The sequence below is a fragment of the Strigops habroptila genome, chromosome 3 (genome assembly GCF_004027225.2).
Source record: "Strigops habroptila isolate Jane chromosome 3, bStrHab1.2.pri, whole genome shotgun sequence".
NCBI lineage: Eukaryota > Metazoa > Chordata > Aves > Psittaciformes > Psittacidae > Strigops > Strigops habroptila.
In genome coordinates, this window is record NC_044279.2 from 80,423,975 (window position 1) to 80,448,240 (window position 24,266).

General features: G+C 44.5%; 1 protein-coding gene across 3 annotated transcripts; it reads right to left on the reverse strand.

Moving 5' to 3' along the window:
• Positions 1-1,068: 1,068 nt before the first annotated feature.
• TCAF2 (TRPM8 channel associated factor 2) lies at positions 1,069-24,097 on the reverse strand. Of its 3 annotated transcripts, none has more exons than XM_030478071.1 (9): positions 23,764-24,097; positions 13,679-13,797; positions 12,342-12,975; positions 9,809-10,779; positions 8,170-8,264; positions 6,945-7,158; positions 5,857-6,096; positions 3,680-4,017; positions 1,069-2,224 (listed from the first exon to the last, which is right to left on the reverse strand). In XM_030478071.1, exons 3-9 carry the CDS (start codon positions 12,956-12,958, stop codon positions 1,979-1,981), a joined length of 2,721 nt encoding a protein of 906 aa, XP_030333931.1. In that variant the 5' UTR covers positions 12,959-12,975; positions 13,679-13,797; positions 23,764-24,097; the 3' UTR covers positions 1,069-1,978. The 3 variants fall into 3 exon arrangements, with proteins under 3 accessions (XP_030333931.1, XP_030333933.1, XP_030333930.1); XM_030478073.1 differs by lacking the exon at positions 23,764-24,097 and adding an exon at positions 13,878-14,032; XM_030478070.1 differs by lacking the exons at positions 13,679-13,797; positions 23,764-24,097 and having other exon boundaries at positions 12,342-13,034.
• Positions 24,098-24,266: the final 169 nt, after the last annotated feature.

Consider the following 24,266-nt stretch of genomic DNA (forward strand, 5'->3'; position numbering starts at 1 on the left):
TTTTCCCAGTTCCATCCAGGCACAGAGACCATCTAAATTATTAGCAATGCAAGAGTTAATCCAGTGTCACACAGTAGGGACATCTTTTACTGCAGAGGCAAATGCAGAAAGTAACAGCTATTGACTCATTTATGTAGTCCAGGGTTTCAATCGTATCCCCTGCTTTTAACCCTTTTCCAGGTAGGTTCAAAAAGAGAAGGTAGACAAACATTGCATACAAGAAAGACAATATCACATACTTAGGAATGCAACTCGTTTAATGCTGAAAAGGAGTCTCATCTAAGTAGTGGATTTTTGGATTACAGTTTCATGAAAGCCCACAGATACTAAGCAATGTGAACTATCAAGTTCACAAGGTATGTCATATCATCCAAGCTGTACCGTACTATTTCTTTTCCAAAAAGGAACAGGGATGATTTACCAGAATTAAGTCTGTATATTTTGCAGAATTCTATTTATTTTGGAGGGCATGGTACTCAGATGCTTACTGTTATAGAAGGCAACTTAAGCTTAAAACAATGCTCTAGTTTGGTATGATGATTACAAGGTAAGTAAAGCAGCTCCCTCAGAACAGCCCAAACATCTGCAGGTTAGTTGTGCAATTCATGGAAAAAAAAATTAAATAGATCCTGCCATCCTCAGGTAACAGATCTGATAATAGTTTGAGCATTTTGTTAATGGACCTGAATTCAACTTTTATTGGTAAACTCATTAGGGGTGAAATCTGCTTCTGTAGGTAGGGTCAGGTCTAAATCTTTATACCATCTGAATTTTCATCTGAATCTCCAAATCAGGACCAAAACAGTACTAAAACAGTGTCTAAGCTAAGATTAGCCTCTGAATTTATTTTATTGGAAGAACAACTTGTACTAGTAATGAATAAGAGTTGAAAGAAAGGTTGAAAGACAAAGCAAAATATTAGGCCAGTGAACCAAAGGAAAATCAGAACCACATCTGAGCCAGAACAAAACCAAAAAGGTGCTGTAACAAATTGGGTCACTTCTAGTTAGGGTTTTTTTTTTTTTTTTTTTAATTGTGAGACATGAAAGTAGGGCCACATACACAACCTGAGAGTCCACATGATTGTTTTATTTACTGCTGATACACAAGGAATGGGTTGGGACTGGTATGCTATTAGGCGAAGCATTAACATGTTTGCCAGCCCCTGTAATAGCCAAGCAATTATGAATAAAATAGGAAAAACATTAAGTTCTATTGCTCCTTGGAAAAAGCTGGTCCTCTGTTTTGATGAACTGTTGTATTCCTCCTCTCTGACTATAATCAAATTCCCTCTTTGGTTCCACTCTCCTGTCTTGCATGGGATGTATCTTGCTGTCAGGCTATAGCAACTTATAATTGACTTATGCACACGAAGCTGGATGTTGGGTCACAGTCATACAATGTAGGAAGAAATCTACAGCATTTCAGTGTATTATATAAGCTGTATATAAGCATTATAAGGTCACTTTCATGATAGTAGGTATGGAAGTTCTGCATACTTAGAGTGATTAAAAATTAGGGATTTTAGGGTAACCAAAACCATAGTGAAAATCTCATGTCACTGAGATTATAATTGAAGAATACAACATTGTGGAAGCTACTATTTACTTTAAAGATCCATAATCTATTGGTAATGTCCTTGAGACTGCTCCAGTAACTGCTCCACCCTGAAAATTTCCATTTCATAAGAGACAGGTTCTGCAGGAACTAAATCTACTCAGAATTACATTCCTCCTGAGGTGAAAAACCCAGAACAAAGTTTGTGTGTCAATTAACCCATCAGAAAATGGCTTAGATCACTGCTGATCCACACACAAGATTCAGTTGAATTTCTGCTGTGGTTGACCTCCATTGACAGCAAGAAGCTAAAGCTAAGCACCCAGTGAGCTATCATGAATGCTGTCATGAGCTATCAACACACAAGGATAAAAAGATACGCCATAGCTACTATGAGAATCAAAGTTTACATCTTTTCTCTTCATGGTCTATAGGATCTCATTGGGTCCTGGTCCCAGCTGGGTAGAGAGGACAGTTCCACAGACAGCTCTTTTTTGATAGGCCATCCCCAGGCTATGAAAAATGGAGCCAAGTTCTTATTCACCTCCTGAGAAAACTTCTGTGCCCACAAGTTCATCTTAGAAGGGTTGTCTTTTGGGATAGAGGACATTTTCTGGTAGTCAGAGAAGAGATGGATGAAGGGGTCCCAGCCAAAGCCTTCCTGCAACTGATGGAGAAGAATATATTGTAAAAAGAATGAAGTTCTCATTTCACTGGCAGTATATCTGTGTTGTAAGCAATAGAAAATTCCACAGGTTTCTGCAGTGTTTTTTAGAATAAATGTAGTGTTAGATGAAGGCATCCAATTTTCAGGCTTCAGAGTGTAACTTAGAGCATTAGATTACAGAAAAATACACCTTCCCATTACAGTTGCCTCCTAAAACAGAGACAAAAGATGCACTGGGAGCAGTCAGAAATGTCAGCAACCTACTATACAAGCTGCTGCTTTGGGCAGAGGAAAGCTGCTTCCACAGTGAAAAAGCATCAAAGAAGGCACCACCAGAAAACCCGGAAATCAGGAGCGCAGGAGAATAAGGAGCAATCAGAAAACAGGAAGGAGAGATTGTGAGCAGGGCATGCTTTGGCTAGGAATAAGAACAAAAGGGATTCAGATAGAAAAACTGCTGTTGCTGTTAACGGCAATCTACGTTGTTGCTCAAGATAAGCTTACTATGAAGAGTTGACTTGGAATAACAGCATGACAGGATGCAGAATGTCTACTCAATGTCCATAGTTCTTTACCAAGCTATGACTTACATCTCACTTTCTGATACGAAAGAGATTGACACTAAATTGCATTCCACAAATCCTCCATCATGCTGAAATAGCTAAAGAGTTCAGCACTTACACCTTAGGCAGAACAAACAGGCAGGTTATCTGTCTTTGATAATTCCCTATTGATAGGAAAACTCCTGGTGCTGAGACTAGCTCTGGACTAGGCAGTTGCTATGAGGATTAAGGGAAAGGGGAAAGGGAAATCTCTCTCTTGCATGCTCCTCAAGATAATGCACTTTAATCTAGGACAGGCTTCATGATTTAGAGGCTTGACCACAGTGAGGGATCCAGTTACATGTGCAGGAGGATAAACAGAACCTGCCCCTTTGCCGCTTGATGGATTACACTGGCTCTACTCAGAGCAATGGCTGATACGAACACCCTGCTCTTTGCTACGTTTTGCAGACAAGCCTAGCCATGTAACTCACCAAGATATTGCTAGAATCCTGGCTCTTCTAGACACTTCACAACACCAAGGGGCTTTTACCAACTAATTCAGTGTCTCACAGGAAAACTGCAGCAGATTAAAGAGCTGTGCCCAAGTTTGATCATACTTTTCCCATGCTGTGTAACAAGGAGCAGTTCCTGTTTCTGCCCTAGGGAGAAAGATCTGTATATTGCACTAAGCCCTCTCCCTGGGCGGCTAAGCCCAAATCTGGCAAAGGAAGGTTTTCAGGAGACATCAGCATTAGACACTCTGTCTATACCTCTCCGGTGCTTTCTGGACCCAACATGAACCCAGACTGTAAGCAAACACAAGACATGACAGCTACAGTCACTAGGCTGCAGACATTCTTCTGACACAGGCTTCACTGACTGTGCTAATACACCCGCTTTTCCCAGTTACCTGCAGGTATGTCTCCAGAGCAGTCCACACCTTCCAGTCCTTCAGTTGAGCGCCTTTCTTTAAATACTCTCTTATCCTTTCCTCCCGGCACTGTGACTTCAGTGCTTGATGGGCCTGATGCCTGGGAATCCCCAGCACCTTCTCATGAACATAGACAGACCAGAGGTTGCAGGTGGCCTCGGTGGTATGAGGAGGAAACTCCCATGCTTGCTGCTGTTGATTGTGTCCCAGCTCATGGACAGGACCCCAAAGACCAGTAGTTTGCATATGCTTCATATCTAACATCTCCTTCACTGAATCTAGGTGCCCCATGATGGGGTAGCCAGCATGCATCCAGCCTGCAGGAAAGACAGGTACCAACACACATCGTAAGTGCTCACCCCAGTGCCTCTTAGACATAAATGACTCCATATTTTTCTTTCAATTCTCTAGTGCCTTTCCTTCATCTCACAAATCACACTGTACTACCATGAATGAAAACTTTTTCCCTTTGTGGGATGCGGAAATACTACATTTCACCCTAACAAATAGTCAAATAATCAGTATAAAGGTAGTACTACTAGAACTATCAGTTAAGCACAGTTTTACACAAGCATATGCTCATGGTTGGACTGAAGTTGAGATTTTAGGATGAAGGAAAAAGCCTGACTATTGCCCACAATACATCTGAAATCTCACAAACTGAGAACAGTTGATGCCAATCCAATCATGCATTAATGTGGCTCAGCACTCTGGCAGAGCTTGAGTCTTCCCATGTAGAGTGTGGATACTGCATGTCTGCACTCCAGTAATCAGCAGTGTGGATGAGACACATGGAAGTCACAGTTTGTCATACTTAAGGGCTGCAAAGCTGGTCATGCTTAAGCCTGTTCTTAACCTCACAGACAGCTATTCTATAAATAACTTCCTAGCATCATGCTAGGCAAGAATCTTGCACTGCAAGGGATTTTATTTATGTCTCCTTGGTGTCTTCATCCCTAATTTGTCCTTCTTGAAGATTCCCAAAACCTTACACAAGAGTCACATACCTGAACTCAAACACCCAATTGTAGCAGGGGATTAAGCAGCCCTTCACACTCACTACGCAGGGAGCCTACACAACTGGCTTTGTCTACAACACTAAGCTTGTAGATAACACGAAGCAAGGTGGAGAACATGAATGGCAATCCCCATCCTGCAGGAACCATTTAAGATCTTGAGCGCCCTCTTTTTTCAGTAAGAGGGATACATGTATTTAGCAGCCACTGGCACCAAAAAAATCAGATCCAAAAATGTGAGTGAAACCATTTATGTCTGCAGACTATGATTTTTAAACTAGCGTTTGCTCAAGATAGCAGAACTTAACACTCCCAAGATATGCAACAAATTCTTTCCATGTGGCTTAGTAAAGGGTTAGGACATTAGGGTTCATGCCAAGCCCTTGTCTCATTGTGGGATGATGAATTTATCCAGTCTATTTTGAAAAACAACTGAACAAAACTTGTATTGCTCAGTTCCACATTTACCACATAATTTGACTCTAGATCAAATCCACTCAGTTCAGAACTGGAAAAGCTGGGGGAGGATGGGACAGACGGAGCAACAGCTGTAAAACTACACACTCACGAGCTTTGACAGTGATACTGGTTCTACTTCTCCCCTGCCATCATCTCCGGCACACATCTTTTCTGGCTAAGCTTTGCCCACAATAACCACCAATACCTGTGGAGCCCATCTCCAGCAGGTAGGCACACACAGATTCAACGGTTGGCACTGAATGTGTGAGAACAGCCCTGTGGCTGAGGCAGGGGAAAAACAGAAATCAGGTTGCTGTCTCTCAGCTGTACTGACTCTGTAGTGCATCCTGGAGGGAGAATGAATGTGAAATACATGAGAGTCAATGCCACTGTAGTCAGCAGCGTTGCCTCTTAACACACCCAGGCAGAAGAACAGCTGAGTGAGACAACACTCAGGGAGAGTGGGAGGCATCTGAAAGGGTCGATACATTTTTCAAACCCTGCCTTACCATGTTTCCATCCTGATGAAAAAGTTCACAATTATGCAAGCGTCACAGTCATTTAACACCTTACATATATTCCCAGCCTGGGCTTTGCAAAACAACCTTGAAGGAACAGACATTGGTGCTAGAGGCCACTTGTCTCTCAGCCCGTGAGAAAGCCACATGGCAATGTACCTACCACATGAGATCTGGACATCTGTTACAATCCTCTCTGGCCTTGGGAATTTTGCTGGTATGGCTGCCAATTTGCTTATTGCCAGCATGATCTCGTTCCACAGGGTCAGCAGTGGCTGTGGGTTCTCCATGTGGCGGATGCTGTCAGACGGCACTGTCAGGATGAGATTCTCAACAGCTAGTTCTGCCCAGGGAGCAGGGTAGTGCCGGATACAGGCTTTCCACTGGCTTTCACAGGTCTCCCCTGCATCAATAACACAGAAAAGCGGTTTAGCACAGCTCTGACTTTTGAGCATGCTCCCAGAGGTCAAGCTGGAGAAAGAGATCACAGTCATGAAATTCTCTTGGAAAACAGTATGTGGTAGCTGCTGACTGGGGGTGGTGGCTGCTAGCTAGTTAATCTTTATCCTGTGCTTGAGAAGTCTCCTCAGGCTCTTTAATGGATGCAAAACAGACAGAAAAGGACTGGCATATAACAGAGTAACAGCATAGCTAGAACAGATACCCATTTTCCATCTGAGAACAAGCAGCATCACGTTTCTCCAGTGTCTCTTGATGACCCCATTTCTTCTTCTTCATCAGAGATTTGCTGCTTCATATAACAACCCTGGTTTTCTTAGTTTGACAGAAGAGCAAGAAGAAACTGCATATAGGAAGAGACACTGGCGGCAACATGGGAAATTCAGCAGAGATTTACTGTAGGGACTAGAAATGGCCATATGGGGGGCACAGTAAAGCATGCAGAGGGCAAAGCAAGCTTTGCTGTGACAGAGGGTCAGCCTGTCTCCCTCCAACATAATGGTTTCGATCAGAAATGACAACTCCAACCTCCAAGAAATGTTGGTTTGGACAAACCCTGCCCATTTTGTGACAGCTCCTTCACCTATCTATCTCCTGCCATGTAACAGGCACAGTGTGACTAAGTCCTGGAATCCCAGAGGACAACAAAGCAAGGAAACTAAATCTGGGTATTCCTAAACCCAGGCATTTCTAAGACATTCCTAAGCACAGAATCATCCTTTCTTTCAGGAACAGGACAGCAGCATCTTTGAACAGCGCTAAGGAGAAAGGTAGTAAGGTAAACAAACCTACCAAGCTTGAAGAAAGGAGCTCTGACCGCCCCTTCCACCGTGATGGGCACTTTTCCCAGGTTGCTCTTTGCTGGTACTACGATGTAAATGAGGCCCCCCCAGAGGCAGGAAACAGTCTGTTTCTGGCAGGCAATATCACATGTGCGTATTACCACTGGGGCCCGTTTCAGCTCTGTGGCGTGAGAGAGGTCATCCGTGTGACACCCAATCTGAACCTGGCAAACAGGAGGGTAGCAAGAGCTGGTCAAAGGGCTCCAACTGTAACTTGGCAGACCGACCACAACATCTTGAGTCATCTGCTGCAGCACTGTCCCTGCAGGGCACACATGCAGAAGAAGCCTTCCAGCCTAGTGCAAGTTTTCAGCCTCTGGTGACCAGAAGCAGTACAGTGAAAAAAACCTGGTGAAGCTTAGTGCTATCCCTATCTCAGACAGTCTTACAGCTATACTCCCATTATTACTGGCCCAACTACATCCTTCACCAGCAGTTCAGGGTACTGCAGTGACATCTGTCGTTGTGTTGTACTTGCATTGCTAATTCCTTCACCAGCACCAAAGTCACATCCTGTAACATATGAGTTGGAGAGATGTGACCACTGCTGGCTTGTTTTATTGTGCCTTATCCTCGGTCCTCATACAGTAAACCAGACAGCATGTGGCTGTAGAGAAACAGAGAGAAATCAGAGAGAAACACCTGAGTTTATTTTGCATGTCAGCTGCAGGGAGCTGCAAAAAATATCCAAGCAGGTAAGCACTTATCTGCTTGTTCCTTGCAGAGAACAGGATCCCAAGTAACTAGTTTATACCTGATCTGGATACATCTACACAGTAACAGTGACAGCACTGTGAAAGTACCTTATGAGAGATCTGGAGAGACTGAACTAAATTTGATGCATAGAAGGACTCGAGTATTTATCTTGGCCCTGAAAATCACCTTGATAAGTTCTCTTTGCACAGTAAGAACAAAAAAGCCAGTTCAGCTGCCTTTAGGCAGCAGCCACTCTCACTTATCCTGCCAGCACACAGAAATAAGAGGAACACAACAGAAAAGTGGGAAACAAGGTGAAAAATTAGGCCAATTCATAGAAAGTGCCACAGAGTGGCAGCAGTAGGAAATGACTGAAAAAGGCAGCAAAACCAGTGAGAAAATCCTTCTTGGTGCTATTTTTGAGTGCTCACCTGACAAATACATCAGTGTAAACAGAAGCCAAATTAGAGACAGCTTACCTTCAGACCAGCACCCACCACCAGGCAAGGGAACAATATAACTGCTGTGTGCCCTTCAGGGATGTAGAGTCCCGTACTCCTCCAGGCTGTCTTACCTAAAATGTAAGAGAACATAGCCTTAAACAGCCAAGCACTTCTTTGGCCTGACATTACAGATTCTGGAGATTTCAAGCTGCAACAGAAGACTCTTCAATCATTTTATTTTCCCTTACTCTATACTCACAGAACTGTCTCACGTTCTACCGACATGCCAGAAATACAGTTTTAAAGCAATAGGGTACCAGTGTGAACAAGATCATCACACCACTAGCAAGCAGGCTCACCCAAATTTGAACTTCTGTAAATGCCAAGCTTAAATGTGTTTACAAGTATCTTTTAAAAATAATAATAATCATTAAAAAAAAACCAAACCCCCTACATTTCCTCCACTCCCCCCCTCTTACCCTAAAGCCCTCACAAGAGGTGTATATTGTGGTGGTATTAAACATGTCTTAAGTTGTAATGGTCATAAAACATTTCCTAAATAACACACTGACAGTGACATCGCATTTTTCCTTACTGACTGGTCCAGCACCAGGAATTTCCATTTCTAGCTGCCAGAAGTTATGAGAAAGCCTAAAAGGACTGTCCTATTCTAGATGTACCTGTAAGATGGGTACCCCACCACACCACTACAAATTAGGGTGTTTTTAGACAGTCTTCCCATGGAAATGCAAGTCTCCTCTGCCTAGGTCTCTGTAAACATTTGCAATACACAGAACAAAACTGATTCATCTCTACTGTACTAATCAGGCAAAATCCACTCCCTAATTCTGACATAAAGTTTACTCAAGCATATTCCAACACGAACAGCAAAAGTCCTAAAAAGAGCTGAACTGTCATAAAGCACTCAACTGACAGCCTTTCCTGCCCTCTAAGAAGGCAGGACCAGTTTTGTCAAGCAAAACCTAATCCAAGGAAGAGTGCAAATTAGACCATATCACAATGTTTCACCAATTCATCTCAGTTTTGCTGAATTTGCACCAAAGGCAGTTTTGAAACAGTGTTCAGGATTTCCTAGCATTTCTTTCTGTTTGGTTTATGTGAGATGACACAAATTGTGAATATTTCTGGCCAAAACCACTGTGCTCAATCCAATACATTCAGACTCATTTTCACCCCTAAAACCAGACCTTCACTCCATCAATTGTGCTAACACAAGCTGTGAGACTGTGCTACAACTCTGAAATTATCAAGATAAAAAACAAACCTGTTGTTCCTAACTCCTACCTCTTCATAGGATGGTCCCATGGACGGTTGTATCAGCACAACCATGGCAACAACAACCTGCAGTGCAGAGCCCACTGTTTCTCTAGGAAGCTTTCTCCCCAGAGCCATTGTGCTGTGCAGGTACTCTGAGGCACCTCTATTAGGTGGTTCTTCTGCTGCAGAAGGGGTGTTTCAGAGTGCTGAAATCACGGCTGGTCACATAAGGAGCCTGTCTGCCACTACACAGAAGACAGCCTCCTCACAAGTTTATAGTCAAATTGCATATCTGTGCTCATGTTCAGATGTTTGCAGACACAGGGACACCGAGGACAGGGGCCCCACCAATACCCACCACAGGATGCCTCAGAAGGAAGTGAGATATACTGCTCACCTGGGTTTGTGCCATCAATTTCCACAGTGATGGGGAGGGCACAGACCCCAGCAGCACATTTCTGCACTAGGGCTGCACTGTCTGTCATGGTTAAGGACAGCTCAGTGGCCATGCAGAGAAGGACTGCCTCTTTGGAGTTGCTCTTGACAGGGCAGTGCCTGCTGACTTGCGGGATCCCACTTCTCTGAAGCACTTTGGTCAGGATGCGGTGGAGCGAGGCATAGGCAGGGCAGTCGTGGGCTGGGATGTGCAGAAAGGCAGCGCAGTCTTGTGCTAGCCTTTGCAGCCAGTCCTTCACGGGGCCCTTGACCTCCTCATGCTTGTCTACATGCCTGCTGAAAAGAGCAAGTGCCTTGCGGAAGTGGTAGTGGTCCCCGGGCCCCACGGGTGGGTGCTTAGCTGCCTTCGTGCTCTGCCCCAGGATGCTCAGCCCAAAGCGATTCAGGATTTTGTTGCCAGGATACTGTGCCACAGCGGCTTTGCCGCAGTTCTGGGAAGCCCAGTACCAGGCCTGCCCCCCGATCAGCAGGCCACCTCCCTCTGCCACAAAAGTGTGAACCCTCTCCGCCTCTCTGATGCTATGAGAAGAGCAGCAGTACACACTGATGTCGCCTGTCAGCTGTGACACCTGCGACTTCACCTCTTCCTGAGACAGGAGGCTACACAGCTTCTTCAGGCTGGCATCCACACCCACCAGCCCCTTTCTCCCAGCATCCAGCCAGCAGACAGCATTGAGCAGGAATTTGGCCAGCTTTGGGGAGAACAGCTGGCTCTCATGGCTTGCCACCACAACACGGCCTCGGCCATAGTGTCCCGCAGCTAAGAGGCAGCGGTTCGAGCTGTCCAGGCAGAGTGGGAAGCAGAGCATGCCGTGCACCAGTAAGATGGAGGGTATGCCCCCTGTCACCAAATCCAACTCCAACACACCGTTCAGGAGAAACTCAGCATCACGGCTGAGGTTGGCCTGGTGCCTGCAGAACCAAGAGAGGTCCAGATTAGCCGCAGCCTCAGAATCTTTTGCACAAAAGGCCACTTTGTCCATCTCATTCTTATTATTCGATCCTAGTACATCATGTTATCAGTTCTTTTAAAACAAAAAAAAAAAATTAAATAAATTCACCAGTACCTAATTTTTCCCTTTTTAAAGCCTTAGTTTTTGCAGCCAAGCAAATCTGTAAGGATCTCAGCACTCATTTAAAAAAAGCAGAGAGAAAGAAAAGGTCAAAACAAAGTTTCGAGACCTCCGAAGAGCAGCTTGACAATCTAAATACATTGCAGAAACTAAAAAATCGGAAGACCTTCCATATTGCTTAAACTGCAAATGATGTGGGAACTGGCACATCATTTATCTCATCATTCTGTTATCTCCTATAACAGAAGCTTTCTCCATTTACCCTACCCTAGTCATTATGAACTAGGCAAGCCCAAAAGATTTCTGTGTCTTCTCTCATCCTCTGCCACTATTGAAAATTGAACAAACGATAGTTAGGCCAGATGGGCAAGATGTACAGGCAAACAGCTAGAGAAATAACAAGTGACTAGAAGTTGAATCAGGGCTCTAACACATAATCCTCATGTTACCACTAGTTGGCCTCCACAATATAAAGAGATTATACTGTGTAAGGCCCTCTTATCTCTGCTATTTCCAAATGCCTCCTATATGCCACTGTAGAGAAAGACACGTTGAATTACTTTCATTTGCTTTGTTCACACTTTCTCCTGGTTCTGCCAAACATGGTTTTGCCCCAACACCTGGAAAGAATCTGTTGTTACACGGCCATTGCAGCCAACTCAGTAAGAATAAGCTATGCTGCCCTTCTGCATGCCCATAGGACCGGCATTTAATCTGCAGCTTTCCATTGGTTATTACTTTACGGAGACCCTTTGTCACACACAGTATGTACCCAGGCACATGGCACAGCACCTGCCTCAGACAAACTGGGAGCATGGAGATTTCCTGCCGACAGCCTGTGTCAGGAGCTGAGAAGAGAGGTGGTACCCAGCCCACTTCCTCAGCTACTTGCCAGCCCCAAGGTTTCACTTGCAGAAGGTGAATTTCTGCAAGTAACAGGCTAAACAGGTTTAGCAGCTGCCAGCCACAGCCTGGCCCAGAGGGCTAGCCTGGTGCTCCATCTCCAACCTGTTTTTGAACTGTGGGAAACTTGCCCTGAACCTGTACACACATGTGGGGAGAGGGAGAGGAGTACCTCCTCCTGTCCCCATGTTGTTCTGTGTTGTACTCAGACACACTTTGTCAGGCAGTCTGCCCTAAAAGATGGCTCTCTTGTCCTTCCCCTTCAATGAATTCCCCAGGACTGGCGCAGCTGTCCTGGAAGCAAAGACACCTTACTTTCTGATTGCAACCAGTGGGGAGATCCCCCTTCCATTGGAAAACAACAGTTGTATCCCATCCTGGCTATTAGAGAACCAGCATTCACCATCATCCCCATTTCTCACCTCAAGAATCTTCTCTAAACACCTCACCTGCATAACCTAATCAGCTGTTTAGATAGAGAGCAATTCAGATACTTACGGGACAATTAATGGGATCTTGGGAATTTTTTTGGCAACTTTGAAGATGCCTTTCTCCACAGCATTTCCTGTGAAGTACACACCAGCCACGCTGGTCACCTGGTTCCCAGGGAATTCAAACAGCACCTTCTCCTTGCCATGTCGACTAGCCCAGTGCCAGGCCTGGCCACCAACGAGCAGCCCTCCACCTCCCTTTAAAAAGCCAACCAAGTCTTTTGCCTGCGTGCAGTCATAGGCCTCCATACAGTACACCCCCAGGGAGGGAGTAAGCTCTGCCCCAACCTGTACTTTGGTGCCAGCCCTGAGCAGCAGCTGGGAGAGGGAGTCCAAACGAGGATGGACCCCAACCAAGGCCTCGGGGGAAGGCTTGAGCCACTCCACAGCATTTGTGAGGAACCGGAAAAACTTGGAGTCCTTCAAGATTCCTTCATGAGAAACAACCACCATCCGGCCCTTCCCATACTGTGAAACGGCAATCAGAACCTGCTTCTTAGAGCTCACAAGCACAGGATAGGCATCCTCTCCAACAAGCAGCAATTCACAAGGAACAAAACCGCCAGTGAAGTCCCATGGCCCAACACCATCTACTAACATCTCATAGGTGGCAGAGGGCTTCATCTTCAGGTCACACCTATCTGGTGGAGAGAAGATAAACATGCACTAAAGTATGGCTCATCAATCACAAACAGATGTAACAACCCTGGAGAGTCATTTCTTTGCTGTCTATCAGGAACTCCAAACACATGGCAATCATTTACTGGAACTGGCTTTGTGGGCACAACTTTTCCAGAGATTTTAATTCTTTTTGTTTGATTATTTGACTTTGTTATCACACTCTTTACAATTTCAATTAACAACTTATATGGAGCAGGAGAGTGCCAGAGACTCCAGGAAGTCTACTAGGAACTTGCTTGATAGAGGTGGTTTACATGGAAATAGCCAGGAAGTTAAAAGACCTTATCAACACAACACATGGCATAATTCAAACATGCAGTTCACATTTTAATTCCTAATTGGATATGTTACTGAGCTGCACACAGTTGCTGCGAGATGGTATTCCAAAGTTGTACCTCTGATTAGGCACTATAAGCCATTGCTTAGTATTAGGAGGTGCTGTGAGTGGGAGGAGAGGCAGCAGAAATTATGGAGACAACCAACTCCCCTGGAATAACTGTCAATTTAAGTCACAGTACCTAGAAGAGCAGGTCTGGGCACAGGAGATTCATGAACTAGCTCCATGATCCAAACTGCCCCATGATCTCAAGCAAAGAATTTCCCTCTTCTGTAGCTTTGTTTCACCTATTTTCCTATCTACAAAATAAGGAGAGTGGTACTGACCTCGATTGCCAAGCCCTTTGAGGTCTATGGCTGTCAAGTGCTCTACTCAGGCTTCCTCAGTTTGAAAGTTTAGCTCAGCTCTTCCACCAGAGTTTTCTGCTGAGCCTGGGTGGCTGTGCCTGCGGAAACAGGAAGGTTTTGAGGCAGAGTACGACCCAGTCCCACCCAGTTCCTGTCATTCAGGATTCACAAGGCAGACTTGGAGCACAACGCCTGTGGCAAGGGAGGGAGCTGCTCCGGGGCCAGCCTGGCCGTTTCCCTGGCAGCACCGAGCCAGCACTGGAGCTGCATTCTCTGATCTTCACATGCATTTCAGATCTGGTTACCCTGAAAGCAAATCCTTGGCATGCAAACACAGGGAAATGGAGAAATCGTTGGAAAAGCAGCATCCTTGATTTAGATTTGCCACAAGCCACAGGATGCTTGGAAACAGCAACCTGATCAAGACCGACAGTACAATTCCCATTGCTTATCCTCTGGATATGCCTGGACACTCCTGGTTTTTTTCACCCAGACACCCAGTGGGACTCCACTGTTGTTTTACATATGATTTATGAGTCAAAGCTGCTGATTAGCATAGGATAAAAACTACATTGCCCAGTAATTTAGTGCTGGTTTGCTGGCTTAGTCTGAATTCCAGCTTTGTTTCCCCAGGTTTGAATAAGCCCTACATTTAAAGGCAAACATGAGATCTAAGTGGTTTAGGTTGTTTTACCAGGAATCATGCAACAGAGTAGTAACACAGCTTGGGAAAATACTAAGGATTTTTACTGGTGGCTTCTGTGGATTTGATACTAATGTACCTATACTGACACACTGACCGCAGCGTAGGAGAGAGGAAAATCAAGTGGATAGTTTCAGCAACTCGTATTCAAAGAGGACTACCCTACAGGACTAGGTTTGTAGTAAAGAACAATCTTTACTTATTAGCTCCCACCCTTCTTATCACACGATTTGAAAGCTAACATCCTAAATTCCAGGCACGTAAAACCATGGGTGTTCCCTGGTGTTTTTCCAGAACAAGGTGTGGCTGTCTTGGCAAGGATTTTAATTATCTCTTAACTGAATGCAATTATCACCATATAACAGAATTTCCAACGTCTATGTTTCACAACAGAATTCACAATTTCTCCGTTTCCACTGTATTAACCATTTTAGTGTGGAGAGAAGGAAGGAAAATGTATTCATTAGACCCCAAGCAGACACAACAACAGATGAACTCCTCTTTCTAGAGAGAGAAGGGAGAAGACCCAGCAGGTGTGGCGTATGAAAGGCACAGACTCAGAGCATCTTCACACAGCAAATCACTTTATTGCCTATTGCTCCAGCTTTTATACCATTCTAGCAAAAGATATTTTTAGCCTATTGCTCTACCTTTTATACCAAGCTAGTTTTAGCACATCATGTTTAGTTCCTGGTTTACAGTTTTGGTTTTTCTAATGTTCTTTGTCATTTCACAAACAGTCCCAAAATAACCAGTTCCTTATCTTTCTGTTCTCCTGCTCCTGTCCAGCTGGGTTGCTCTGCTTTATCACACAGTGTACTTTGCTTCTTCTTTAACTCCTTCAGCCAAGCAGTTACTTCTCTTTGGCAATAATCAAATAGTTTCTATCCTCTCCTACATCTCCCCCTTCTTTATTTATCTATGAAAGGGCAAGGTTTGCATATAACTGTGTGACCATAACCTGATTCATACTTCCTTCGATTGATTGAGATTCCTTGTGATCGTTGAACACAAGAAAAAAGGAAGACATAAGGCAATCATTAATACAGCAATTAGAGCTATTAAAATAAACCCTGCAATATTTTTGACCCACGGTCCGAAATTCCCGAGCCATGAAAACAGACCAAAAGCGTTCCACCCCTGACTTAGCTGCAAGTCTTTGTTTAAATGTTTCAATTTCTGGATACTCTTATGAATCGATTCTGAGTGGTTGCGTAGATTCATGTAACACATTCCGCTAAAATCCTTGCACCCATGTTTAAATAACACGGACACAATCACGCTCTTGCTCAGCCTCCTCCATGTGCGTGTATCTGCTCATTAGTTTTATCTATATAATATATAAAAGTGAATTGATATATTTTAACACACTTATGTACCAACATTAAAAAAATGTGGCTATTGAAAAACATTTTAAAATTCTATTTTCATAAACCATATTTAGCAGTATTTATTGTTAAAGGTTAGCTTTATATTTATCACTACATATAGTAGATTTTATCAATATAAATGATGGCTTTAATGAGACACAAAGTGTATTTGTTCTAACAGACACACACAGACACACAGATGCAAATAGAGCTCTCTACATAGCTGTAGATCCATAGTGGTTTAAATTGGGTAATTACACTATCATAGCATGCATTTAGCAGCATTGACTATATTTTTTTATACACACACACACACTATATTTGCTATAATACACACCACACCCCATATCATTAGAATTTACTAATTGAATATGGCTTTAAAATATATATTTTTAAAGCTTTTATTGTTTTAAAGGGTTTTTTTATGATAAATGCTGTGTATTATGCACACAATTTGTCATAATACATCCATATGCCTGCACATTCTGTGTATCTAGGTGTCTATATACTGTTGCATATACAGCTATAAATAATATAAATATATATTCATACAGTGTACTTAACAGGCTTTAATAATCTAGGTTTATATTCATGTGTCTATAATTACATATTTTACTGTTATAAAGGTCTGTGTTTAATATCTGTTGTGCATTATGCACAATGTATATTTGTTACACCACACAGATGCATGTGCAAGGTCTCACACACGCACACGTGTGCACAGCACTTACTCTGTGTCTATTCATATAGCAATTTAATAATTGTATTTCCATATAGCATATGGAACAATTAATTTTAATAAGTTTTTAATTATTTTAACACAAAGGTGCATACAACGATGTGGCGTAACTTCCATGCTGTTATGGCTGAGATGTTGAAAGAGAGCCTACCAAATGTGCAAGGCCCCCCAGCCGCTCTACCGACTGAGCTAGCCATTACGATTTAGAAAGTTCAAGACGAATGTGGCTTTCCACAGTCTATCTTGCGGGGAGTCTTGATCCCGGTTCCCCCCTTTTTTTTTTAGTTAACATGTCTTTGAGGTAGCCTGGTGTGGCCGATAGACAACTGGGCATGCCACCGCTACCCCCATGTCCCCTCAGTTAAGAGCTTCCCACCTGCAATCCTGCCATCGGTCCTCTGGACCCCACCCCTGCTTCCCTGTAAATGTCTGCAACTCAGCAGGAGGAGGAAACAAGTCCGGCTCCTTCTCCGGATCTACAAAACCAGGATCAAATGGGTCTGTAGGGTCGTTAGGATTATCAGGGTTATCAGAGTCATCACCCGACTCAGCCGCTCCTGACAGAGGTGCTTGTGCTGTGACGACCGTTGTGATCAGCGGTGAGGACTGCGACGACAAAGGAGGCGCAGACGGGGAGACAGAAGAGAGTGCGGGGGGGGCCAGCTGGTGATGAGGCTTCAGGAGATTTTACCCCCTCAGGAGCATCGGTAGCTTCCTTAGACGTGACAGCATCAGTGGCAGCGCTGCTCTGTACCTGGCAACGAGTGGCCAGGATCTGCCACCAGGTTGTCAAATGCTTCCCTCCTGTGGGGTCCCCATTTGAAGCAGCATCATGCAGCCGTTTACCAACAATTTGCCAAGCGGGGATTTGGAAAGTGCTGCCAGCTGGAAAGTCAGGCACTGTATCACGGATCCGTTCTAACAAAGTCACAAGTTGCGGACCCGATACGGGCCGATGCTGAGCTTCAAGCAGATGGCGCATTACTTCCAGACTGCGCTGCTGATCTCGGGATAACTTCCCTCCCTTGGTTCCTGACCGCTCACCTGCTTAACGGTGCACAATATCAAAGTTCCCGCGGCTCCTGGTTCAGTCAGGCTACGGCACCGGTTTGGGCTCCGTGAGCCTCCTATTCATGCCCCAGTTAGGGCAGCCACTTGTGGCGTATGAACGGCACGGACTCAGAGCATCTTCATGCAGCGAATCACTTTATTGCCTATTGCTCCAGCTTTTATACCATTCTAGCAAAAGATATTTTTAGCCTATTGCTCTACCTTTTATACCAAGCTAGTTTTAGCACATCATGTTTAGTTCCTGGTTTACAGTTTTGGTTTTTCCAACGTTCTTTGTCGTTTCACAAACAGTCCCAAAATAACCAGTTCCTTATCTTTCTGTTCTCCTGCTCCCATCCAGCTGGGTTGCTCTGCTTTATCACACAGTGTACTTTGCTGCTTCTTTAACTCCTTCAGCCAAGCAGTTACTTCTCTTTGGCAATAATCAAATAGTTTCCATCCTCTCCCACAAGCAGGCACAGAGAACACCCATGTTTAACAAGAATTGCAGGATGCTGCAGAAGACTGAGCTGTATGTCATGTTACTTAGAAGGGAAAAACTACTAGATCTGGGCATACATAGAGGGAAGAAGAAGATCTTGGCTCCTAGCTGCCTCCCTTCTTAACATGCAAGTGGAAGTTCTCCACGACAATGTCTTGAATGAGTCAAAGAACCAATTCCTTGTCTTCCCTCCTGCCTCTTCCACCTCTCATATCCAGACATATCCCACATCCACTTCCCGTGGATCTGAGAATATTGAGAGTAGGTATTGGAGCATACATTTATAAATCCTGCCAGACGACTAATTCTCTCCTTGTCTTTCTTCTGTCTCTGAAAATGGGACAAAAATATGATGGGAAGGTCACCATATTGGGCTTCATTAAATGCAGACTTAAGATTGCATCATCTGCTGTCCAAAAAGCCATCACACCCAGGCAAAAGGGATGTGGTACAAAGGAAGGGGTACTCCTTGGTACACTCAGGAGGGGTATCTCCCCGGGGGGGCTCTAAGGGTGAATAAGGGAAACAGACTTTGAAGTGCTCAGTCACGTTGAGGTGAGTCTTTCAGGTCCTTGTAAAGCCTGTCAGGATATCCACGAGTAAGAAGTATGGGACTATGTGATATCTGAGAGGGAAAAGACAAAAGGCACAGGACAGCCACTACATGGATCACTTGTTAGGAACACCCGCAGCCTAAGCAAGTGAGACAATTCCTAGGGATTTGGCTGCTCTTCCTAAATAGGGTGACTCCTGGGGTTTCCAGTCTTTCCTCTCTTGCAGATTTACAGTCTAGCTGCCTGCACAATAACCAAGCACCAAGTATGCTTCAAAGACTGTAGGCAGTAAAGAATTGGTGGGCTCTTGCTTCTTCATGTTTATCAAAAAATTGAGCAAGGAAAGGAACACTAAAATTCAACATTTGCTGAAGAGACAGAAGTACTTATATTTATTATGTCTATTCAACAAGGTTTTAAACTGAAGGAGGGTAGATTTAGATTGGATATAAGGAAGACATTTTCTATGATGAGGGTGGTAAGACACTGGAATGCAGTCACCCATAGAAGCTGTGGATGCACCATCAGTGGAAGTGTTCAAAGTCAGGTTGGACAGGGCTTTGAGTAACCTGATCTAGTGAAAGATGTCCCAGCAGGGCAGGAGGGTTGGACTAGATGATCATTGGAAGTCCCTTCCAACCCAAACTATTCTGTGACTCTGCGATTCTGTGCCTCTTACTGTGTAGCACAAACGCAAATTTAACATACATAAAACTGCAAGTGTAATTCAAAGTTCTACGGCACGTTCTTATAAAGAAAGGCAGAGTCTGCACTGCAAGAGTAAGTGGGCTCTAGGGCTGGCCTAAGCATACAAGTGAGAACCAGGGCTGATGTTAGGGCAATAATATGCTCAGGCTCTGGCCTGCTGAAGGATCAGGAGCTCTTGTCTTAACCAGTGTGTGCTCACATACATACAGCATCCAGGGCCACTGTGAGGCTGGACCACTTGAGAATGGGCTCAAATTTGTGTTAACCTGAAGCTGGAGACAATGACTCTCAGGACTGAAAATCTCAGGTATGTTCACCATGCTTCTCCACCCTTTTCAACGCCTCTGAAAGCATAAGCACCATGAAGCCACCAGTGGGGCAAGCTAAAGCAGTAATCCCTGAAATGTAAAGATCAAGCAATGTGCAAGAAGGGTGGTCAGATGAAGCAATAAATCAATAAATTCAGGTGCAATGGATTGCATGCAAAAGAGAATATAACACTTAAACTTCGACAACCTTTCTTGAAGAACTGCTCAAAGCTACCATAAAAAGAAGGCACCTTGTGAAGATCACAGAATCATAGAATACCTCAAGTTTGAAGGAAAACAAATGGATCACTAAGTCCAACTCTCTGCTCCTCACAGGGTTACCTAAAATTAAACAATATGACTAAGAGTGTCATCCAGATGCTCCTTGAACTCTTTAAAAGGCTTGCTGCCATGACCATTTCCCTGGGGAGCCTGTTCCAGTGACTGACCACCCTCTCAGTGAAGAACCTTCTCCTAATGTCCAAACTGAACTGCCCCTGACACTGCTGGAAAAGTGCAATGGAGAAGTGCAGGCAGCCAAGCCGGAAAGCTTGCATGGGAAAGACAAATTTAGCAAAAAAATACATCAAAAAAAGCATTTCTAATGTTATATAACAAAAGTCAAAGAAACAAAGCTAAATACAGCAAAGGGAAATAGAGCCAAAGAAGTAGACTAGGTTGTAAATTAATGACAACTCTAAAACTGGGTCAAGAAAGCAATTACCAAAGGAATTTCCCATTTTTTTTTAATCACCACAGTGTTTAGAGTTATTAGGAAGAAAAAGTATTTTTTTTTAGTAAAAGTGCAAGAGAATCAGTCAGGCAATTTCTACGCCCAGTAAAATGCTGCTGTGCTGTCTATAGACATCTCTATAGAGATGTCTGTACAAAAACCTGCTATTTAGTATTTTTTAAAATCTACAACTGTAATCTAAAAAGGACAGCATATATCACATAAATGAAATTACCAAATAATAGTAATCTGCAGAAGCACAGGATAACCAGAACCTTATTAGAAAATATTTAAAAGGAAAAAAAAAAAAAAAAAAGCTGCCTAAATTCAAGTCCTGTGGCCTGTAGTTTTAGAAAAGTGTTGACATCTATTGGTGAACAAGAAGCAGAGCACCTTAGAAACCTCCTGGAACTGTAGACACAGAGCCCTTTTCCAGCCCCATGCTGCCATATAACAGCTCAGATCATGTTCCTTTAAAGGTTGCTAGGTTTTAAAGCAGAGGATGAGTGTAACACCACCATTGTTTTCATTTGAAAAGGAACAGAGAAGAGACCTAACGCTCTCTGCACGTGCGCCATGACAATCCACTATAGTCTGCAGTGATGCAGTAAAGTATATGGAAAAACAACTTTATCCCTTCTAAACTAAAAGGACAATGCAGGACTTTGTTTTGCTATATACTGCTGGGGAGAAAGGGAAAGCAGGGATTCTGGGACAGCCTACTGAAACTGAGAATCAAGAACAGGCAGAGTGTAACTCAGGTGGTGGGCAACAGTCACATCCTTAATGGCCTGTCACAGATGTGCCACACAAATTAATAGCATAGGATTAGACTGATGAAGGTTTGTGCCCTACTTTGAACTTCAAGGGAAGCACTGCTTACTGCAACAAAATAGTGTGTAATTCACAGAAACTGAACATTGCTTCCTCCTTACTGTGTGCCATTTTATAATGCAACAAGCAGAAGTATTACAAGTTATCCCTGATTTTAAATCCCACTCAGCGTAAGTGTGACATACTAGCAGAGGAGCATCTGGGGTTTCTTTTGGATTCTGACACTAACCAAGCAATCACTCAGAAGAAATGTATGCCAAGTAAAAAAAGGTAACAAGTTTCCTTAGTTCTTTGTTACGGCAGCTAGACAGATATTTACAATCAATCCATGTTTTAAGGCCTTATTTCAAATAACATGAGTGCCCAAATTATCGCTCTCACCCATGTCCTATGAGTGGATAGCTCTGGTATTAGTTTCCCCAGGAATCATGGAATCATAGAATGGTTAGGGTTGGAAAGGACCTTAAGACCATCTAGTTCCAACACCCCTGCCACAGGCAGCGATGCCTCACATTAAGACCATGTTGCCCTAGGCCCTGTCCAACCTGACCTTGAACACATGGAGCATGTCCTCACCAGATTTGAGCCATGCTGGGTCAAATTGTGGCTTCCCTGGCAGCTGGCATCGGGGTGCCCCTGCTGATGGCTGTGCTATTGGTCCATTTGCCAACGGGCAGCTAGTCTGAGTCGGCACGGAATGTAATGGCTTCTGCCTTTATTCCTTTCTTACGCCCCATGCTCAGCCCTTTCAAGCCAATCAACCATGAGCCGTGTGTTCATGATGAGCTGAGTTCAGTTTGTGTTCCAACCACAAATGAGTATTCAGGGTTGTTCCCTTTTTGGTTGTTCTGTTTGTTGTTATCTCATATCGTTATCTTTTAGCTGGCAGAGACTTGCATTCCTCGTTTCCTCTTATCCCTGATTGTGGGGGTCTGTGGTGCCAGCTTGATCCACACAACTGGGCAAGCGAAACTCCAAGCCACAGCCTGTCATGGCAGGGCTTTGGTCCACCTGCACAGTCCAGTGCCTTGAGCCATGGCATACATGGAAAGTTGACCCTTTGACAGCTGACCCCAAAGGTCCTTCCTTCCTGATGGGCCAGGCCACCTCGAGTTCTGCTCTTGCCTGTGTAGGACCTGCCAACAAAGCTACAGCTGAGCTGCATTCTATGATTCTATGATATAGTTGGTTTATTAGAAAATCTACGTGAAAGGAGAGGTCAGATTTGATGAATTGGGAGTGCAGAGAACTTGCGTGTTAGTGCTGACTGGAGAATGTAAATTCAGTACCATACAGACTCATTAGGGGACAGATAAAGAAACATCTCCCATTTTTGCTATGCTTCGCCTACCAAGACCTGCTGCACCAGAGCCAGCTTAGATGTTTTTGTGTTCCTCAGTATATTAGGCACAGAACCAGCTTTATACCTCCTACAGATTTAATCTGTAACCAGGTAAATCATTCATGTTAAATTGCAAAAGAAGCTTCTAGACCAAATGCACCCAGAAACCACAACTGTTTCTTTGCCTCTCCACCTTCCCCAACTTACTCAGTTTGAAAGTGCACTAAAGTGTATGTTTGCTGCGGGTTGAAAAGCATGCTCATTTTCAGGGGAAACCCGTAGATTTTGCAGTTTACACACAACTGCTAAAGTAACAACAGATTCTTTATTTAGGCTCTTCTGCTACTACTTTCCCTTGGCATCAGCAGAACCCACATAAGGCTGCTACAGTCATTGTGCACAGATGCAGCTTTATAATGGCACAGAACAACTCCAGGTTGCATGCAGAGTCAGGACGGATGTAACACACATAACTCGCAGAGCTATCTCACACACTGCCGCCAAACCTTCTGCAGCCTTTCCACGGATCCCTTCTGAACTCAGAGGTCTACATTGCCTTAAGACGTCAGAAATGCAACTCTGGAACACTCAACACCAGCCTGTGAGCCTCTTCCCTTTTACCTTCAGTGACCGGTTTTGTAACCGCAGGCTCAAACATCACACCGAAGATGCAAAAGCAAAAAGCACACAACGTGCAGCCGTCCGTCCTTTCCTCTGCCGGCGGCAGGGGGGGTGTGCGGTACAGCCGCGGTTCCGCAGCCCCAGCTTTTACGGCTTTGGACCCGACGGTGCGGTGAGCGACTGCGGCAGGCAGGAGGGGCCGCTGTGCGCCTGCCTGCTCAGGATCCGTCCAGAAAACGTGAGGAGCGAAAGAAAAGTTCAAGAAGGGGCGGGAAGGCGCCGCCTGACGCGGGGAGGGAGCGTTAACGGACTGCAGTGGGAGGCTGAACACGTCTAATACTTTTTACTTTAATTGTTATGTCCGAAATGATGGGCAAGGTCCGGGTCTGATTCTACATCATTTGAAGTTGGAAACGACTTGGCCAAAAGCAGCTTACAACCGGTGGGGTTTGTACACATGCTGAGTAACCCCAGAACCTGGTCTGCTAATTCCTCTACACTTGCACTAATGCTCTTCATATTCAGAAGTAGCATCTCTTTTCACTGGTGGATACCCAAATACTGCAGCTGCAGGTCAAGGCACGAAATGGTGCTACTTACCCCGGTGGAGCTCACACTTCGTGCCCTAAAAGCATGTCTTCACTTTTCCTGGTCCGGGGTAACCAACGGCTTTTAAGCACATGGTTTCTAGCAAGATCCCCAGCCCGGCAAGCCAAGGGATGCCCGAGCTCCCCGGGCTTCAGCTCGCTGCTGACACACTGCTTCCATGCCTGTTTCTACGACCTTTTCTGTAACCATCCGCAAGCGCGTGGTGGGCGAAAAGAAAACGAGCCCATGGATCTGCAAACGACTGCTAGCACTGAGGAAGGCTGATTTCAGTCTAAGCGCAGCCAGCGCTGTGAAAGCGCGCCCGCCCTCTCTCCTCTCGTGAATAAAATGCTTTTTACTCGTCTATTCCCCTCCCCACACACACACACACACACACACACCGCGGCGATGGCGTCTCTGTCCCCAAGGGCGACACACATCCTCCCCAGTCCTTAGCACTGCCGGGCGCTTTGTGGCAGCCCAGCTGCCTCTCTAGAAACTTCTCGGTCCGTCCC

Excerpts from the sequence above, each read along its gene's own strand:
- TCAF2 (XM_030478070.1), bottom strand. The coding sequence starts at position 12,997 with ATGTTTATCTTCTCTCCACCAGATAGGTGTGACCTGAAGATGAAGCCC. Across the intron at positions 6,097-6,944 it reads AGCTCCTTTCTTCAAGCTTG|GGGAGACCTGTGAAAGCCAG; the intron begins GTAGGTTTGTTT and ends TTATTGATGCAG. Across the intron at positions 4,018-5,856 it reads AGATGTCCAGATCTCATGTG|GCTGGATGCATGCTGGCTAC; the intron begins GTAGGTACATTG and ends TCTTTCCTGCAG.